Raw genomic sequence first — 22,384 nt, forward strand, 5'->3', positions numbered from 1 at the left:
TGCAATGGAAGAATCATATCAAGATGGCAGCAGCATCTATGGTCATTGGACCCATGGTTGCAAGACGCAAGACGCAAGGCGTTGCTGACTATAAGGTTGAAGCAAAATGCTTTTATAATCCTTGCTGTGTGAGGAAAGGTTTAAGAGCTAAGTACTCTGCCTGAGTGGGTGCGATTTAAAGATCTTCATTTGGAAGTAGGATGGCCTCGAGTCTCCTATATTTTGAGTAGTCTGTTTCATCATAATTTGCTGCTTGTTGCACTAATTCATTTGGATGTGAAGAGGATGCTGAGAAGAACTTTACTGCTGAAGACTGCAGGAAAGAGTAGAGGTATGGGATATTTGTATCCCGGTGGAGTTGGACATTTCTGATATACCATGGTGCGTTTAAGATCATGCGGAGACATTTGTTTTGCACTCTCTGTAGTTTGAGGATATTTGTACTTGAGGTGTGGCTCCAGGCTGGGGACGCATAAGTAATAATGGGTCGAATCATCAACTGATAAAGGAGCAGTTTTATTTCCATGGTTGTTGATGATGATCTCACAGAAATAAGGTGCGTCAGCATACTAAAAATACACTGCCGTTTGAGCAGTTACAGTTGGGAATGACGTAACGTGCAATGACAAGAGCAAACGAATATCGGCATTAGATCGCAGTGCCTTTGTTTCGTAATCTAAAGCGTTAATCGAACAATTCCAATTATTAACTATTCAATCAATGTCAAAACATAAGCTGTAACCTTTTACATGTTGTATTGCATTTATATAATGTAAGCATTGTTATTATTTATAAACACAAACAAAATTTCATTTTTTCCTTATGGTGCTGCAGTGTCACAGTGCTTATATACAGGTCGCCACTGATTTCTACACAGTCATTCCTGCACTGACACTCATTTATCTCAGGGGGTGGCTAAACACATGCTTAATTGCTTCTCTCCCTAATATTTCTAGTTTCCCTAGTTTTGCACTTCAAATTCTCAACAACATTTTCTCCAAGCATCTAACCCCAAAGCCATTCATGTGCTCAGACATATAGAGGTACTTTCGTCTATCAAATTCATTCCAAGTATCTATAAACTGCACACACACACACACACACACACCATTCTTCCTGTACAATCTTCTCATTGACCCTTCTCAATTCTCTCCTCTCATACCAAGGTAGCAAGGTAGACGTATAGTATAATCTTTAATTTCTTACTCTTTATTTTTGCTTCTGCAAGAACTCTTTCATATCCTCTCAAAGTGCATATATTTCACCTTTCAAATCATTTGTACCTGCCTGCCAAAATAATTAACTTACTCACTTATTTTTTCTTCGTACTTACAGCTTCACTAACGTCCTTTAACTTCGTGCCTGGGAAATATACCTCTTATCGAATCCCCATACAATACTTTCTCGTTTTTTCCCCCAGTTTCTCGCACTTGTGTGCTTTTTCCTTTCTCTCTTCGTAGGATGAAGAATTTCTTCTTGTTGTTCTTACCGGTATGCAATCCACTTTGAGCCATAGATTCTTTGATTGGACGGCTTAATGTCTCTCCTAAACTTCTTCCTAATCTTTAAGCTTCAAAATATTGAAAATTGCTACATGTGACTTTAGTCACACTCATGCGCACATTAAATATCTTTTGGCGCGTTTTCGGCTGCGAGTCACATTTAACTTAATATTGCTGTCCAAAGTTGTATTTACAGTAATGTTTGATGTCTACGTCTGGAAGTTGTGATCATGTGTTTTGTGATTGTGTGTGTTGTTGTGGCAGTTTTTCGAAATAAATGTTGATCCATGAAGTGATTAAGAATTATATAACAGAAAACATGGTAATGTATATTCTGTTTTATATCTGTGAGGGAAAAATACGCGAACTAGAAGCTACGAGTATATTGCATCACAATGTTTTCGTCATACGCAGAGATCAAATACGCGAACTAGAAGCTACGAGTATATTACATCACAATGTTTTCGTCATACACAGAGATCAAACGTGTTTCTCATAGGAATGAAAAAAGCAGAGTACAGTAGAGTTGAACTGTCTCTTTAATAGCTATCTTCATATTAATAGATACTAAAAGTTATACATACTCGTAATATAAATGGCAGAGTCAGTATTCCAGCCTGGTGTGGCATCTCTGCCTGCTACTAAAATAGAAATTGGTATTTCTTGCAGGTAAGCACGTGTTTTTAATATTGTAATAATTTATTTAGTACGATGATGCTGATGTATCCATATGAACTTCATCGGCGCGAGACCAATATTACGCTGGTAGTTCTAATTTTTGTCTAAATTGCGTGTGTTTTCCTTGTCGGTTTGCTAGGTTGTCAGTAATCGTCATTGATATTTAGCTGTTAAGCGGGAAATTTAATCTTCCCATCTTGAGGAGTCTTCGAACTCCTTACAGGTGTCACGAATAATAATAATAAAAAAATAGAATAATAATAATAATAATAATAATAATCTTTTAAGCAAGTGGGAGGGAGGAAGTAACGATCATGACAAGAACCGGAACTAATTAGACATATTTGAAGAGTGGGTTTTTCTTTCCGACCTCACGTCATATACAAGGATTTCTTCATATTGTGAAACACATTAGAGCCAAAAGCCAGCTCTCAGTGTGGAAAGGGTGGTATTTCATCAGAATATTAGAATTTGGTTCCAGTTGAACCAAATTCTATTGGTTCTGTTAGAAAACACCGATATTTATAAGTTTTCTAAGAGGTACAGAAATATTCTGATATCTGTGGTCTTTTCTGATAGTCTAACAGAACATCAGAAATGAAGTCTTTTAAGTGCAGTTTTAGCATAATGTACATTTCCAGTAAGACTGACTCGTTTTGGAGGTGACAGCTAACAGTTATATATTACAGTATTTTATTTACTAGTTTAAGAGCTTTTATACAGAATTTTTATGAGGCTTTTATATGAAGAACTGGATGGAAAGGAGATTAATGCTGCTTATACCTTACTCAGAAACTATTTGGTGAAGACAGTGCAGAATGTATTACAATGGTCAAGAGGTTAAATAGAGCAAGTGTGAAATGGATGATTGAAGAGTTAAACCATGTAGTCTGGAAGAAGGTATTAATGGAGGCAGTACAGGAGGAGTGGTAACAACCATTTGCATCAGGAGTACAAAAAGCAATCAAGGAAGCTTGGAAAGGGTAGCAAAAATGCATTATGATTGCAGTTCTTCTTCTAGCTTTACAACTGTTCGTAAGTTTTAGTTTGCAAAACAATTTTTAGCTGTTCTTTTCTTTTCTGTGCAATATTCTTCCAATTCTTAACTTTTAAAGTTGTAAGATCTTTTTGTACATCATCATCATTCCATCTTTTTCTTGGTTTACCTTTCTTCCTTTGACCTAATGGTTTCCATTCAAATATTTTTTTAACTCCTCTATCTTTTTTCATTCTTTCTACAAGCCCCAACCACACTATTCTTTATATATCTTACTATATCTTCACCATTAAATTAGTTGTTCAAGTTCATTATTTGTTCTAATTCTCCATATTCCATTTTCTTCTTTTATTGGTCCATATATTTTTCTTTCAAAGATTCTCAGTCTATTTATATCTTTTTTGTGTTAATGGCCACATTTCACATCCATATGTTGTTACAGGTCTTATAATTGTTTTATAAAGTTTTAATTTAGAATTACGATTAAGAATCTTATTACTCATTAACTTTTTATAAATATAATAACATATATTTCCAGCTATGATTCTATTATTAATTTCTTCAGTTTTCATGGAGAGATACCAGAAAGTAGTGTATGGAGGATGAAGAGTCCAGGATGAAGCAGGTGGCCAGTGGTGTGCCTCGTGGCTCTGTGCTTGGGCTGTTATTATTTAATTTGTACATAAATATAAAGAAATAGAATTAGACCAGTTATTAAATGAAAGAAATTTTAAAATAGCAGTAATCACTGAAACAAAAAAGAAATTAAAAGGAACTATGAGAAAAATTTTAATATGATATACAGTGGAGCCGACAGAGACCAAAGAGCACAAGCAGGAGTCATGATTTGGATTCATAACTCCCTTTCAAAACAGTTAAAACATTAGGAATTATGGAATGAAAGAATAATAGAAGCTAGAATAAAAATAGATAGAGGCTATTTAACAATAATTGGTTTATATGCCCCAGAAGAAGGAAGAGAACAGGATAATATTGATTTTTATAGTCAGCTACAAAACATATATATAATAAAATAAATAAAAATGATTACATAATTTTAGCAGGAGACTTAAATGCAAGAATTGGAAACACAAAAATTAATAATAATATAGGAATACATGGAGAACACACTCTAAACAGAAATGGTAAAAAATTGATTGACTTTGTAGTTTATAATAACCTAAAAATAATGAATTCCTTCTATAAACATAAAGACATACATAAATATACTTGGGCAGCAAGAGGATGGAAATCAATATTAGATTACTTCATATTAAATGAAAAGACATCAAAATTTTCACTAGGTGTTAGAGTTCACAGAGGATATGAAATAAGCAGTGACCACTTCCTTGTTAAAATAAAATTAAGATTACCACCTAAATGGCTACAAGTAACAAAAACAAAAAGAAAAATTGAAACATTTGTTTATAAAACTAGACTATTGAATGACACAAATGCACAATGGCTATATGAACAAAGAATTAACCAATATCTAGATAAAATAAAACAAAATGAAGAAATAGAAATAGAATGGCTTAATATAAAAACGATACTAAATGCAGCAGCAAATGAAAGACCAAAAAATTCAATAAAAGAAAAAAACTGAAGATCTGGGATGATACAATCAAAGAAATAATCAAAAAGAAAAAAGAAGCCTATCACAAATGGTTAAGCAGTAAAAGATTAGAAGATGAAATAGAATATAAAAGAATAAGAGCCATAGCTAAAAGAGAAGTCAGAAAAAGACATAGAGAATCATGGAATAAATTTGTTTCTAATTTAGAACATGATTTATATAAAATAAGACCCAATGTATATAAGATTTTGAAACACCTAAATGCAGATTCCAAAGAAAACATAAAATGAAACACTGAATTGAAATTAGAAGAATTCTAAATTACTACACAGAACTGTGGACAGACAAATATTTTAAAAAAGACAACTGGCAAACAATTAACGAAAATGAAAAGGAAATAACTGAAGAAGAATTAGAAATCAGCCTGAAAGAAACAAGAAATGGAAAATCACCTGGAGAAGATAAGCTAGGTTCAGACCTATATAAATACGCAGGAACAAGATTCAAAGGAAGACTCTTATTATTTTTAAATAAAATTTACTCAACTAGTATCCCCCCAATAGAATGGAAAAAAGCAATGATTCCTATCTTTAAGAAAGGTAATAGAGATGACCCTAAAAACTATAGCGGTATCAGTATACTAAATTCCTGTTACAAAATATATAGCAGAATCTTAAATAACAAACTAATGAAATATTCCAAAAACTTTATTCTAGAGGTACGAAATGGAATTAGAAAAGGACGATCATGTATAGACCCAGCCTTTTGCCTAAAAGAAGAGAATATAATTTAGAAACACATATTGCATTTATTGACTTTGAAAAAGCATTTGACAAAGTTAAAAGGAACATATTATTTAACATATTAAAAGAAAGACAAATACCAAATAATATCCTAAAAGCTATCACAAGTATATATGAAAATAATCAAATACAAATAAGATTAAATCACGAGCTATCATATACAAGAGAGATAAACCAAGGGATCCGACAGGGATGTCCCCTCTCAGCAACTCTTTTTAATATCTACTTAAATGAAATAATAATAAAATGGAGTAAAAATTTACATCAAGGAATTAAACTTTCACCTAAAGTTAACTTAAACACTCTCATCTTTGCCGACAACCAAATAATAATTACAAATTCTGAAGATAACTTACAGAAAGCTATTTTAAATCTAAATGAAATGTCCAAAGATTATGGTATGATAATATCAACAGAAAAAATTAAAAAACTATGGCCTTTAAAGGACAAGATCCAGCAAGAACTAAAATAGTAATAGATAACAAGATCTTAGGACATGGTGAATTCATTTAACTACCTAGGATGTGTGATCACTTATGAAAATGAAAACGATATAAACATAAAAATTGCAAAATATTTAAAAATAACAGGAGTAATTAACTCTATATTTAAACCAAACCTAGTTCAAAAACAAACCAGGCTAAAACTATACAATACATTAGCCCTACCAGTCTTAATGTATGGAAGCGAAATCTGGACAATAAAACAAACAAGATTAACAACAGCAGAAATGAAGTTTATGAGAAAAACTGCAAAGTGTACCCTATTTGATCACAAAAGAAACGAAGATATCATTAAAGAATTAAACCAGGAACCAGTAATAGAAAAAATTAAAAAATATAAACATAAATGGATGGAACACGTTCAAAGAATGAAAACAGAAAGACTACCAAAACAAGCCTTAAAGTTCTAGCCATTAGGAAAAAGAAAACCAGGACGTCCTCTTAAACGATTCAACGATGACTTCTAAAGCCGGAACAGGCCACTAGGCCTAAATCCTTGATACGTATGATGATGATGATGATAAATGATATAGGAAATGACTTGAAGGAAGATATTCAGTTGTTTGTTTATGATGCAAAGTTGGGTAGTGTAATTACGCAGTAAAAAATCAAGCTGATGTGAGAGTTTGCACGATGATTTAAATCAGCTGGCAAAATGGGCAAAAGATAATGGATGTAAGTTCAAAGCTGGTTATCTTTTAATCCCAAAGTCGTGCATTTTGGGATTAAAAGATAACCAGCTTTATACCACATTGATGGAATGGTACTCCAAGAGCTCGATGAGGCTAGGGACTTGGGTGTGTTGGTGAATAAGGAGTTGAAATTCAGAGGGCACATTGCTAAGGTGTCCAAGATAGTACATAGGATTACTTGGTTATTGAAGAACACACTAAAATCCAGAGATAAAGAGGTTATTATTCCTCTTTATAAGGCATTGATACTTCCACATCTGGATTACTGTGATCAAGTCTGGTTGCCTGGAATTCCTTGGAGATGAGGAAGTTGTGGAGAGGGTTCAGAAGAGAATGACTAAGTTGATGAGTGGTGTAAAAAAATGCTCCCTAATTGATAGATTGGGAGTTTGTGGATTACAGAGTTTGGAAAAAGTTAAACGCCTTGCAAAAGCTAGACAGTTTGCTAGCGAAACTGGTAGGCTATAATGTAAGATGTTTGTAAATGGTCAGTATTAAAACAATAGTTTATATGTTTAATTATGAAACGACCAAATATGTTTAATTTAAACAGGTTTTTATAAGATTGATGCAGGGGAAATATTTCAGCTGTGAACAAGATGTCATCCCTGGAAATTAAGGAAGAGTGTGGTTAACACGGGTGTGAGAACTAGATTTTTTGCTTGGAGAGTGGTGAATGAATAGAATGTATTGCCTGACTCAGTTGTGAGCACTTCATCTGTTAATGAATTCAAGAAGAGGTATGATAGATATTGTTTTGATAGTTTGGGGCTCCGATGATGAGTCTTCTGACTTCATGGAATACCCATATAATAATAATGATGTTATTATTATTGTTATTAATGAACCTAAATATTTAAAACTGTCTACAACTTCAAAACTGTATTCACTTATATTATATTTTGTAATATTTTTTATTTACTGTCTTTCCACATTGTATATATTTAGTCTTCTGTTCATTAATTTGTAATCTTCTGAAACTTTTCCCCTAGACTTATTGCTATATTGTAGCATATGCACGTATTTGTATTAATTTATTATTAATAAATCCTCTCATATTTAACTTTCTTATTATTGCTTCAAGTACCAAATTAAATAAACTCCATGAAAGTACATCTCCTTGTCTTATTCCACAGTTTATTTCAAAGGAGTTCGTTAATTCCTCTTGTATTTTAACTACTGCTTTTGATCCTTCTAATGTAATTTTAATTAATCTAATTAATTTACTGGTATTCCTAATGTTTCAAGCTATATGTATCATTTCTTGCCTATTTAATTTATCAAATGTTTGTTGGAAATCAATATATAAATTCTGAAATTCCATATCGTATTCTAAACATTTTTCATATATATTTTGTAGCATAAATATTATCATTTGTGGATCTTTTATTTCTAAACCACACTGGTACTCTCCCATTATTGTTTTTATATGAGTGCAGTAATGAGGCTAAAATAAATCCCAGGGAGTTTTTATATTTGGCCAGTAGAAGAAACAGTGATTATGAAAAAATGACATTGTTTGGTAAAAATGGTTAACTACTGCAGAGTATATAGTTGAAGTTAATGTGCAGTTCATAAAGGTATTTCATTCTTGTGAATGTGATATACAGAACTTGAATGAAATAGAAAAGGCAAGAATAGGCACTAATGATGAGTAACAGAAGGTATGAGAGATTGAGTACTTGATTAAATAAGACTGGAGGATGGTAGCAGGGATGGCCTCTTGTGGGAATGGGTACTTGGGAGAAGGGGGACAACATCAGGTAACACTGAGCCCAGTGGAGGCTAGAGGGGATAATGCTGGGTATAGAAACAGCACCATTTATATGCTATATACTAATGCCAGGAGTATCCGGAATAAGGGAGAGGAATTGGTGGTGCAGATAGCATCAGCCTGGCCAAAAATTATTGGGATCATTGTGACGTGGTTGACAGAAGAGGATATAATAACAGGAATAGAAGTCGCTGAGTACAGTATTTTTCGGCAGGATAGCATGGGAAAGCGTGGTGGTAGAGTACTGCTTATGATAAGTGACGACCTATGTCCTCTAAGAGTGGAGACTTTGGAAGGCAGTGACACTAATGATTTTGAAAGCATATTGTGTGAGGTAGAGGTGTGCAAGACAGGATATTTAGTTGGATGTTGCTACAGACCCAGGAGTACAGAGGGTGGGGACCAGAAAATGTTTAGACAGTTGAGTTTGTCAAGTGCAAAAAGAATGATTGTTATGGCAGATTTTAATTACAGTAGTATAAACTGGGGAGAGGAAGATGCATGTAGCAATAAGGGAATGGAATTTCTAGAATTCTTGAGGGACAAATGTCTTAGGCAACATGTAATAGAGGGAATCTTGAATCAAGAGGTTCAAGAGTTTTGGATTTGGTTATAGCATCAGAAGAGTTGATAATAACTGATCTAAATAATCTCTCCCACCAGTTGGAGAGAGTGACCATATGGTGTTGGCTTGGAAAATGAATAGACATGCAGGAGTATCAAAGAGACGGGAACTTATGTGGAATTATAAGGCAGGTGATTATAATAGTCTTAGACGTCAACTTCGGGAAGTTTCATGGAGGGAGGAATTGTAAGGCCGGGATATCATTAGTGCGTGGGAAATTATGAAAGAATATTTGTTAGCAGCAATGGTAAGTTGTATACCACGAGTGAACAAGAGGACACAATTTTGAGTAAAGTGGATGACAAACAATATTAAACAGGAATTGCATGCGAAAAAGAGGCAATGGAAGAGATATAAGGAGACAGGAGAAGAGAAGATGCATGAAGAGTATAAGACACAGGCCAGAAGAGTGGCTAGTATGGTAAGGAAGACGAAACTGGAATATGAGAGGAGATTAAACCTAAGATCCAAAGAAAATCCTAGGGAAATTTTTAGATATGTGGCCAGCAGGAGGAGAAATGACTGTGGAAGAATGATATTGTGGGATAAAAATGGGAATAGAGTGACTGATGCAGAGGACATAGTAGAATTGTTCAATGAACACTTTATTGGTGTATTTCATCCTGGAGGAGAAAATTTTAATACTAGATGGATAGGGCATGTTCAAGGTTTAGAGGTGCAGGAGGAGAGTGTGTTTCAAATACTGAGTACTCTGGATGTCAGTAAAGCTGTAGGCCTGGATGGTATTTCACCATGAGTTTTGAGAGAATGTGCTGGGGAACTGACAGTGCCTTTGACCTGGCTTTTCAATGAAAGTCTGGCTTCGGCAAAGGTGCCCATGGAATGGAAGGAAGGTAAGATAGTGCAATTGCATAAGGGTGGTAGCAGACTGGAAGCAAACTGGAAGTGCATTGGGTAGATGTGGGTAATGTTATCTGTGAGAGTCAATATGGATTTGTGAAGGGGTGCTCTTGTTTTAGCAATATGCTAGCCTTTTATGATAAAATTACAAGAGCATTTGATGAGGGAAAGGCATATACTGCCATTTTCTTAGACTTAGCAAAGGCATTTGGTGCTACATGATAAGCTGATATTTAGGTTGCATCACATGGGTCTGGATGTGGTTGGTCAACTGGATTCAGGATTGGCTGTGTGATAGGTATCAGAGAATTGTGTATGGTGGGGCAGTTTCAAGGAAGCAGAGGGTTACAAGTAGGATCCCACAGGGCTCAGTACTGGGATCTATATTGTTTAACCTTTATATCAATGGCATTGTCATTGGATTGCAAGGGGATATTCAGTTGTTTGCAGCTGATGCAAAGCTGGGAAAGATTATTAGTAATAGTACAGATGCAGCAGCGCTGCAAGAATATTTGAATAAGCTAGATAGATGGGCAAATGAATTTGGGGGGTGTCGGTTTAATGCAGCAAAATGTAAGGTCTTGAGGTTTGGGAAACATCGATGGGACACTGCATACTCTATGGGAGGAGTTATACTGGCGAAAGTAAGGGGGACAAGAGATCTGGGCTTGATTGATAGAAATCTGAAATTTAGGGGACATATTGCAAAGGTGGCAAAGGTAACACAGAGGATTGCTGCAATAATGAGAAGGACACTGACCTGCAGAGATAAAACTGTTATCATTCCATTGTATAAGACCCTGATCAGACCACATTTGGACTATTGTTCTCAGATTTGGTCCCCAGGATTTGAAGGGGATAAATTAACTGTGGAAAATGTACAAAGGCGGATAACAAAGATGGTTTCAGGACTGTACAATGATAGTTATGAGGATCGGCTGAGGGAATGTGGACTGTAGAGTTTGGTGGATAGAAGAAGGAGAGGTGATATGTTTGAGACTTTTAAACCATTGAGAGGTGGTTACAAAATTGACACTGGGGAGTTCTGGAGTTCTTTCGCTTAGTTGAACAGCGGGAAGGCGTGATGACAAGAGGCCATCCCTGGAAGTTGTTAAAGGAAACTGTGCGCAAGAGGGTGAGGAGTGGTTTCTTTGCATGGAGGGTGGTTGAACCATGGAATGCTTTGTCTGATGGAGTGGTGAGAGCGAGAATGGTCTATCAAGATATCCATTGAGGGGATCTTGATAGACTTTGTGTTTCTTAGGAAGGACTTCCCACGATGAGTCTTTTTACTCCACGGAGGCCTGAATAATAATAATAATTAATTAACAAGAGCTTTGACATACCTTTTTTAACGTGTGAGTTGATTTGGCCCATGTTCCAAAGAAGTGAAAAAAGGGAAAATTGTTCCACTAAGACTAAGGCTTCAAATTATAGGCCTATCTGTATCTGGAGTTGTGGTTAAAGTTATAGATTAATTAAGACACCAAGATTTAAAATTGTTTTTATAACAGCAGCATGGTTTGCTAAAGGAAGATTGTGTTAGCAGTCTACTTGTTTATTATGAGAGGGTGACAAAAACATGGAATAAGAGTGCATACAGCGGAGTATTTAGATTTTGCAAAAGTCCTTGATAGACCATCAAGGTAGATAGAACTACCTTGATAGAATGTTATAAATTCTAGTATTAAACTGGAACACTGGAATATTGGAGGATGTCTGAATGGTGATATGCAATGACTGGTGGTATGCAGACGATTCAAAGTTGAGAACTCTGAAGAGTAGAACAGGTGTTAAAGATGTTAGCTTTTCATGAGAACTTTAATGCACTGGCTGAATGGGCAAGTGAGTAGGGTTAGTAGTTGCTTCAGAGTGTAAGGTTTTAAAATTTGAGAAGCAAAGATGGGATGCAGATTATACAGTTGGTGGAAATATCCTAGAGGAGATATGAGTGATTGTGGACCAGTACCTAAATTTCTGGGAACATACTGCTAAAAGTGTGAGGATGGCACAATAGATTATGGGAGTGATGCAAAGGATGCTGACTTTAGAAGTAAGGATGTTATGTTGTAATAGGTTTCACGGTATAATAAGAACACAGATGGTTAAAACATACTCCAAACCTTAACAAGTATGGCTGTATAAATCTACCAAAAGATTTGGGAGACAGTCATCCTAAGACCAAATTAATATTTATTACTTTTATTTTTTAATTTATACTTTTTCAAACTTTCTAATACTATCATTTGGACTACTATTTCAAAACTTTGAATTTTTTTTTTTAAACCTAGATGGTGCCATATTAGGACTTTAGTCTTGTGTTGCACGCTGCAATCACTTATACTAGCCCCACTGTTACACTGGATTGTGGTTGTCTTGCCTTTGTAACAAACTTTGTGTTGTGTGCTCTGAAGATGCAGGATATAATACCAGCGAAATATTAGCTTTTAAGTTAATAAATAGTTATTTTCTTAACCATCTGTGTTCTTATTATACCGTGAAACCTATTACAACATGTCTGATGAACACATAAGCCTATCCACGCGTATAAGGATGTTATGGTTCCATTGAATTAGGTTTGATCTGGCTGTACATGGATTACTGTGCTCAGATTTGGTTACCAGGTTTTCAAAAAGGATGAGGAGGTACTAGGAAGGGTCTAGATGATGTATTGAGGAATGCAGCTTACAGACATTGGCAGATAGGAGTTGATACATCGGAGACATATAAGCTGCCAAGGGGTTATTACCAGGCTAATGTGGAAGAGATTTTACATAGAATGAGGAGAACAAGAGATCAACCCTAGAAGCTGTATAAGAAGAGTGTGAGAGTAGGTTTTTTTTGCAATGAGAGTGGCAAGTGATTGGAATGCATTGTCTGAGAGTGTGGTGAGTGCAGAGATTTGAATGAATTTATAACATGCTGTGATGAACTGAGTGTTCTAGTGGGATCTATTGTGATGAGTCTCTTTTGACTCCATGGAGGCATGATGATGGTCAGCATGTTTTCTACCCACTTCAAGGTGAAGGCCTCTCCCATTTCAGGAGAGTTGGGGCTACTTCTCCCATAGTGACTCAGTCCATCTTGGGAGAGTGTATATATACTTGGATGAATAATGTATGAAGGTGGAAGACAATCACAAATATCCATGGCTAGGCAGGATTCGAACCTGCAGCCTCCTCTTGGCTGGAGAGCAGATGTGCTAACTCGGTTAACCAGGTCAGCATAATAGGCAATATTGAATAAAAAGGCAAATATATATTTTAAAAAAAATCTGACTTTTACATATAAGTGCTATGATATTACTTTGATTCACTTTATTTCATTCATTTATTTTTTTAAAGAAGGTATATATAATTTTCATCATCATTGTCATCAGTGGTTTTCTAACAGGCACTTATGTGCCCTCGACCTTCCACGTATCCTTGGATTTTGTAACCATAACTTAGTGGTTATCCCTGTGGGGTAAGGTGGTTAGCCCTTGCCTATATAATTAATAAAAAGTCTTGATAAATGTTCTTCATGGCTTTTTCTATAATCTTGGACATAATTTTACCAGATTGAAATTCCATTGAATATTATTGTTCATGGAGACAATCAGTAGGTTTAATTTTCATGCTCCATAAAGTTGAATAGTACATTTTTGCTATTCAGTCTTTGTGTCAATGATGTTTTCACTGTTGTTCTCAGTTTCATTCACAAGATGCAAACACAACTTAGATTTCAGTATATGATTATTAATGCAAAGTAATATGTATTATGAATAGAATGACAAAATAAAAACAATTTTAATGAAAAAAAAGTTAAAGTTCAGTTTGACCTTCTATAATAGTCACTAGTGTTTCCATGTCTTAAACAGAACACTTTCTTTTTTTTAAGTTATCATTGACTTTAACAATGTAGATCTTTTCAGTGTTCCTTTATATGGGCAACATTATTCACAGTTGTATTCATTAGGCCATTAGACTTTGCCCACCTTCATATTCTCTGAGTTTCATTTCATCTCTCAACTAGGTTTGGTGTATTTACACAAGTTCACATTTTCCACATCTGTTCCTTTTTCCAATCATACCTGTACCTTACCCAAGTGCATGCAAACACTAAAAATTATGAAAGTGTATGAATACGGATCCACAGCATATCTGTGTTTAATAGCAAATCCAAGTGAGGCACGTTCATGCATGTACTATGTGGGCCATCTACCTTGCCGAAGATTGTTGTTAGATGGCATGAGAGTAACATAGACATGTCAAGTAAAATTTTTATAACCATAAACTTTTTTCATAGCCTTTTAAACATAATTTTGTAAGTATGAATGTATGTTTGGTCTATCTATATGTTATTTATTTTTTATTCAGTTTGTATTTCTTAGTGTTCTTGTTTTGGTAATCTTTTATAATAGAGTAACAACCTTTTATAATAGAGTAACAACAAGATTTGATGAAGGGAATGCACATATTAAGATTTTTTTATATTTTGCAAAAGCATTTGACAGGTTTTACCACAACAAGTTGATATTTAAGTTGTAACAGATAGCTTTAATATTCATGCTAGTAGAGTGTATTGGATTGGCAATTCAACAGAATATCGAATTTAGTTGTACTAGTTGGGAGCAGTATCAAAGAAAAGGAAGATTACAAGTGGGAATTCCACAGGATTCAGCTCTGGAACTATCACTATTCCATCTTTGTCAGTGATACTCTCACTGAACTGCAGAGACATATTTGATTATTTGTGGACTAGCTAGAATACCATTCTTTGAACATTTGGAGTTTATAATAATGTGGACCAATAAAAAAAAATATATTTTGTTCATGTAGGATATATTTTGCATGAAGAATTGCAAATGAAAAAGCTTTGTGCAAGATGGGTGCCACACTTGCTCACAGCAGATCAAAAATGCACACGCATGAAAATCTCTGAACAGTGCTTGGAGCATTTTAACAAGAATAAAAGTGATTTTGTACATTGATTTATTGCTATGGATGAGACTTAGATTCACCATTACACACCAGAATCCAAACAGCATTCAAAACAGTGGACAGAAGCCGGTTGTTCAGCACCAAAGAAGACAAAGTTGGTTTCATCAGCAGGAAAGGTCATGGCATCAGTGTTTTGGGATGCTAAAGGCATTTTGTTTATTAATTATCTCAAAAAGGGTAAAATAATAACCAGAGAATATTATTCTGATCTTTTAACCAGACCAAAAAAAAAATTCACTAGAAAAGATCTGATTTGCAGAAGAAAAAATCATCTTTCATCAGGACAATGCACCTGCCCACAAAGGTGTTTTGGAAATGGGAAAATTAAGGGATAATCTGCCCTATGAATTGTTGGAACATCCACCCTATTCTCCAGATTTGACTCCTTCTGACTTCTATCTCTTTCCAAAACTAAAACTCTTCCTTTCTGGTCAGCGTTTTTCTTTGAATCAAGAGGTGATTGCAGCTGTAGAGGGGTATTTTTCAGATCTTACTGAGAACCATTACAGGGATAGGATAATGACACTGGAATAAATGTATTAGTCTTAAGGTAGATTATGTGGAAAAATAAAAATAATTTTGAAATTATAAATTCATGTTTTCATTGTTAGGCCAAGAACCTTTCAGACCACCCTCATATATGAGTAACAGTAAAGATCTTCACATTGTGTTTCCTTTGGGAACACATATGTGAAGATCTTTACTGTTACTCTCCCTTGGAGCAGTTTACATATAGCTTCCCATGTGAAAAGCAGCAGGATCTCAAATCAACATGAAGTTTGAAACATTTAGCTTAACTTGTTAATAGTAATCACATATATGCAAAATAAGTCATTTTGTCTCCTTTGCCTTGATAAAACTTCACTTGGATTTACAGTGCATGGGTTTGATTTCCGTGGTGATTCTGATGAGCAGAGAGAGAGAGTGCAAAGGAGTGTGTTAATTATATCAGGATTAATATAATTAATCCTGAAAGATGTTGGAAGATGAGATGATGATGGAGGACTGCAGCTACTAGCCAACAGGAAAGAGAGGGGGGGTGATTTGATTAAGACATAAACTTATGAGTCATGCAGGATATCAATAGATGGAATTTTTCATTTTATAGAGGATGGAGTAAGGATGAGAGTGCATCTTTAGAAGTTGAGAATAAATGCCTTCAAGAAGTGGTGGTGGTGAGATCTAGCTTTTTCTCTCATATGACAGCTGGTGTAGATAATATGTGGCCTCCCTCTTAATAAATATATGTATAATATGTAATACATGCAGTGCTTTAGGAACAACATAGCATTCCTCATAATGTTATCATTTTCTCTGTAAGAATAGATTATTATGATTATGATTGAGGACTTCCATGGAGTCACAAGACTCATCATGGGAAACCCACCCTAGAAAATGTAATCTGTCATACCACTCCTTGAACACATTGACTGTTTGTGCTCTCTCACCAATCTATCAGGTGCATTCCATGGATCAACCATCCTCCATGCAATGAAACCAGTCCTTAGCCTCTTGCTTATGACTTCCTTTTGCAATGTCCAGAGATGGCTCCTTGTCCTCACTCTTTACCCCTTTCCACCAAATGAAGAACTCCCCAGTGTCAACCCTGCAACTACCTCTCAACAGAGTTTAAAAGCCTCCATCATCATCTCTCCTTCTATTCACCAAACTCTGCAGTCCACATTCCCCCAGCCTGTCCTCATAACTAATGTTGTACAGTCCTGATCATCTTTGTTATCCATCTCTGCACTCTTTCTGTGATTCATTTAACCCCTTTATATTCTGGGGATCAGTTTGAGCACAATAGTCCAGATGTGCTCTGATCAGGGCTTTATACAATGGAATGACAACTCTTTTATCTCTGCAGGTCAGCATCCTTCTCATTATTGCAACAATCCTCTATATTACCTTCACCACCTTTGCAATATGTTCCCTGAATTCCAAGTTTCTATCAATCATCATCCCTTGCCTCCCCTACTTCCTTCAGTACAGTTCTTCCAACAGAGTATGCAGCCTCCATTCAATATATCCTAAACTTTAAGACTTTACATTTTGCTGCATTAAACTGATACTCACATTCATTTGCCCATCTGTCCAATTTATTCAAATTCTCTTGCAGGTCTATTACATCTGCCTCTCAAGTCATTCATTCCCACCATCGCAGTTATCTCATCCACCCTTTCACCTCGCTTAATTGCAGTTGTCACACTATCTATTGTTCCTCCAGAACACTCTTCAGGCATTCTGTCTTGTGCACCATAGATCATCGAGTCTTCATACATCATACCTCTTACTGCTCTCTTTCTTCCTTGCTCACCTACATCCTTCTCTCTCTCCCTCTCTCCCTACCCCTCCCTCTTCCCTCTCCTCTAACACTTTCTTTCCTTGTTCCCCCTATTTTGTCAGTTTTCTTACTATTTTGTCAGTTTTCTATCTCTGGTTCTTATACTGTCTCTCCTTTCTCTCATTCTTCTCTTTCACTCCCCCTCCCCTTATACTCTGTCATTCCCATAACTCTTTCATTGTTTTGGTCTCATAATCTCTTCTTTCACACTTTTCTCAACTTGTTCCTGATACATTCTATTTCTTCTTTCAGTGCATCTCTCTCTCTCTCTGAAAGCTACCTACTGTTTCTTGACATTCATCCTCCAAATCAACATTCTCTTTGAAAACGATGTTTTAAAACCGACTACACTCCCTAGTTTTATTCACATTCTGCTTGTTTTCTTCACCCTAGATCATGCTACTCGTCTCTCTCAGTCAGTATTCACCCATTTCTAATGTAATACTGCCGATGTCCATTATGCTAATTTCTTAATCACAAAGTTCTTCCCATTTTCTACACTTTACGCAGACATGCACTCCCCGATCTCTCACTTGCCACATTTCTAACTGCCAGGATGCATGTATGCTGTGAGCACCGTGCACCACAAAATCCTGTAGTATGCTATGTAAAATGTAGTCGTTAAATGAAGGATAAGCCATTGGCAAACTGAGTTGTGGCTGTCACCATTATTTAAACACTGTGCAAAGAATTATATTAGATAAGAGGTTATACTGTTTTAATCATTTACTCAAGCATGCACAAACTTGAGTAAATGATTGTTTAATCATTTACTCAAAAAATGTTTGCATGTGAATATCTTTACATTTAGGCTACATGTATATGGATGCAGATAATTTTGCACCAAATACAGATACCTGGTCAATATTATTATTATAATTCAGGCCTCCATGAAGTCAAAAGACTCATCATGTGAGGTCCTTCCTAGAAAACACAGTCTATCATACCACTCCTTGAACTAGATTTTTCATATGATGTGAAATTGTCTGCCTTCATATACATGTAGCTTAGTTGTAATGATATATCAAACACAAACTTTGTTTGCACATGCTTGAGTAAAAGTTTAAAAATATACCGTATTTACTTGAATATTATTATTATTATTATACAAATACCTCTTGGAGTCAGGACTTATTAAATGAAGCAATAGTAAGATGTATTCTAAACGAGATAATGTTTATCATACCTCATCTTAAATTGGTCCAATGTTTGTGCACTCACATCTCATTTGGCAATAAATTCCACTCACCAACCACTCCCCATACAAAAAAAGTCATGCTGCACTCTCTTGCACACTACACCTTTATACAATTTCCAAGCATGATCTCTTGTCTCTATTTCCTTCCCACCTTCAACCCTTTGAAAAATATCCACTGTATCTATTTAATAAGCACTCCTTAGCAATTTATATGTCTCAATCATATGTGATATTTGATAAAGCACTCCTTAGCAATTTATATGTCTCAGTCACATCTGATTTTTGATAAGCACTCCTTAGCAATTTATGTCTCAATCATATCACCCCTCTTCCACCTATTGACTAGTGTCTGTAATTTACATTCTCTCTACATATCTTCATAGTCAGTATTTCCCAATTCTGATATTGCTTTTGTTATTCTCCTCACAACTTTTTCCACAGCTTGCTTCTCTCTCTCTCTTAGGAATGCAGTTGACCAAATCACTGTGCAGTAGTCCAGATGTGGTCTAATCAAAGCCTTATGCAGTGAATGACCACATCCTTATCTCTACATGTCAGTGTTCTTCTTAGTATACTGTCATTTCTTTGTGCTGCTTTTATTATTTTTGCAATATGTCCCTTGAACTTCAATTCTTTATCCACCATTATCCCAAGATCACACGCTTCCTCTACCTCCTGAAATATAATGTCTCTAATGTGATACACAGCTTTACTTTTTTGAGATCCAAAAAAGTGAATATAACTCTCACCCCTGATTTTACTTTACCAAAAAAGAAATTAAAAACTTTGCATATAATATACCTTGCACGTGAAAAAAAGTTTAACACATTCACTCGGGGCGATAGTAACTTGCTCCCAACAGTAAACAATATGCCCCCCCCCCCAACAGCCACTATACTATAGATGCAAGAAAAACAAGTAGTTTTATTCTATCACTGAATAAGGTACAGAGACATTTGCAGTCTGTGTAATATATTTCTCAACAAATAGTGCAATTAGAGACAACTGGGAATAAAACGGCACTAACTAATGAATCACATGTCCACCTCCCACAGAAACTATGCTGTACAGACTCAAGCAAACGTTGCACTGGCAAACACAGTATCTAACTAAAAAAAAAAACAACTATTATCCAATTTTTCAGTTACATGAAATAAGTGTTTGATTGCATTTCAAATTGTCGATGTCATTAAGACAGATCACAAAGGCTAACTTCAAATAAAATTCTACTGCAAACATACCATATAATGTGTGCAAGTTTGCTCAACGGCAAAGTAGTACCCAAACAAGCAGCAATAAAATTCAACCAAAGGGTTGAAACTTTTTGTGAGATAGCCTGCCAGTGCGACATGGAAGCAGGCTAACTCACAGATATTATGGAATTCGGTTGAAGAGCATTAGTATTTCAACTCAACATTCATTGGCTTGCCTTTGTCGTTGGGTTGCACGATCTTTTGTTAATACCACACCAATCACATGCACATCTTCAGAGCTACTCTGTGAAGATGGCCTACCATTGCTGTCTGCTTTGCACTCTGCTTTCACTTCTCATTAGGATTGTTCATTACATCAAGTCTTGTAAATTACTAGTAATTTTTGCTTGAAATAATGGCAAAGAAGACTATTTGGGTAGATGACTTTGACTATGAGGCCAGAAGTAGCAATAGCAAATAGGAGATTCTTGCTAAGTCATTACCTATTTTCAGTTTTTTCCTGAAAACTTCAGTTTCTGAAAATCCCTGCATATATCTTGCACCATGATTTTTTAGCTTTAATTTTTAATTTTTTTAATTTTTAATTCACACTTTAGTACACCCATTGTACTAATGTGTAGGCCATAAAATAAAACCTTTTCTAGAGTGGGTAGATTTATATTAAAAAAAAAAAAGAATTTTACCTTCACCGACATGTCATTTATTATATTTTCAGTATTTTTTGTATATGGAAGTTGAACTATTCCACCAGCTCTTTTAATAATTTAGCTCAACATTTAAACACCAATATTCTAATATACACGTATAATTAGAATTTTCATTGGATGATGGATTTTATTCAATTTACTCTTGTCCTGAATGAGTTAAGGACTTTTCCTAAGACCTGTAATATAAAGAAATGTTAAGAGCTTTTATACTTGAAGCACTAGTATGGAAGTGCTACCATAAAAGTAAAATGGGAGTATGGCCTTGTCATTTGGTTTGAAAATATAAATTATTCTTGAGTGATCATCAGTGGCACACCAAGGGGAGGGGCACGGTGCCCCGGACCCCCTTCAAAAAGAAAAAGGGAAAAAACACTAGAAAATTTTCCAAAAATCTTTTCCTAATTAAAATTAATTTTTTTATTTATTGTGTCATGTCTTCTATTTCTATACTACTTATGGATTAGCAGTCACATAAGGTGGGAATACCCTATAGCTCTCAGGAATCAAGGCCGCTGTGAATGCAAGGTGAACATGGTAGTGCTTGGGTGGACCGAGCACTACTTTGTTGGCCCGAACCTGGCCAGAGGAGATCACGGGTTTTATGTATTGATGATCACTGCAAATGCTCAGTCATAGGTCATATGCAATGCATAGTGTCTATTCTCAAATAGTCTACTGAACTTGGCCAAGTTTAAATCCTGAGTGCGCCACTGGTGATCATCATATGTTAATGTGATGTTATTCCCAAAATAAACTCTCTTAGACATCAATTATACATATTCATTTTAAATTAATAAAGTGGAATTTTTATGATTTAGGAATTTGCAGAATAAAGATGTATTTTCAAAATCTGATCCAATGTGTGTTGTATTTATGACAGAAGGAGGAGAAAAGGCATGTGAGGTAAGTTGAAATAGAAATTGTAAAAATTTTAAAATTATACTGAACTAAGTAAAATACAGTTAGTCTGTATAACAGGACATTCTAATGATCTTGTCGAAAATAATTGAAATGTTGAAAAAAAATTTTTTTATATATTTTCATATAGTCTGCAAAATCATACTCATGGAGAAAATTACAGTGATATACTGAAAGAATAGAGTGCAGGTAACCCTCGTATAACGCGGTACTTGTACAATGCAGTTTCGATATAAGACGGTCTACAAAGTGTAGTAACCCTTTATCTTTTCATATATTTTTCATTGCACGACTTAAAAATCAAATTTTATCTTCGTTAAATTTGCATCTGCCGTATCACGCATGTAGTTCTAAGTAGCAAATTTATATTAGGGGAAATACCCTTTAGCATGCATGTACGTCAATGGTTTACCATATAAAGTATTTATTGTTGAAAATTGTCTTCGTTTTCTGCCAGGAAAGCACATTAAAAACCATAAGTGTGTTAATCTCAAGCTGAGCACTTTATTTTTTGGTGAGTTACATACAATATGTAATGCTTTTTTTTTATGTAAAAAAAAATATATTTTTATAGTAATCGCCACTTAGAGCACTTTTTCAATATACACATTTGTTAATAGGGATAAACCCACTCACTGTAAATTGTCAAGGTAATAATTGAACAAGACTGAAGATACATTTGGTTTCGATCAGCAAATGAGACTCAACCTTCACGAGCTTCTTCATAAGTGCTCCAATCTCTTCAATAATGAATTAATTGATGGGGAAATAGATTTAAATGAGGAGGAACTGGTACAATTAATAGATGACGTCGAACCAAATGGCAGGGAAAGTTCTGCCGAAGAAATTCTGATTGTGATGAATCCGTTAAAGAATTCAGTTTAAAGAAATTAGCAGAAGGATTGGACTTGGCAAGAAAGTTATTTTATGGATAATGATCTCTCAATGGAGCACTCCGGAAAATTCACGAGACATTTGGATATTTGTTTAGCTCCATATTATGAACTTAA

At 35.1% G+C, this 22,384-nt stretch overlaps 1 protein-coding gene across 2 annotated transcripts in view; it reads left to right on the forward strand.

Annotated features, from left to right (window-relative positions):
• Window positions 1-2,045: 2,045 nt before the first annotated feature.
• The window catches only part of LOC150110069 (copine-8-like), a 294,861-nt gene continuing 274,522 nt past the window's right edge, over window positions 2,046-22,384 (forward strand). For both annotated transcript variants that reach the window (XM_090391056.1, XM_090391066.1), the window contains exons 1-2: window positions 2,046-2,171; window positions 21,275-21,359. In XM_090391056.1, the coding sequence (XP_090247182.1) occupies window positions 2,098-2,171; window positions 21,275-21,359 (159 nt within the window). In that variant the 5' untranslated portion in view covers window positions 2,046-2,097. The remainder of the gene's footprint in view (window positions 2,172-21,274; window positions 21,360-22,384) is intronic.

This window comes from Typopeltis vanoorti, chromosome 1, assembly GCF_054136105.1.
Source record: "Typopeltis vanoorti isolate ZY-2024b chromosome 1, IOZ_Tvanoo_1.0, whole genome shotgun sequence".
In the NCBI taxonomy this organism is placed as follows: domain Eukaryota; kingdom Metazoa; phylum Arthropoda; class Arachnida; order Uropygi; family Thelyphonidae; genus Typopeltis; species Typopeltis vanoorti.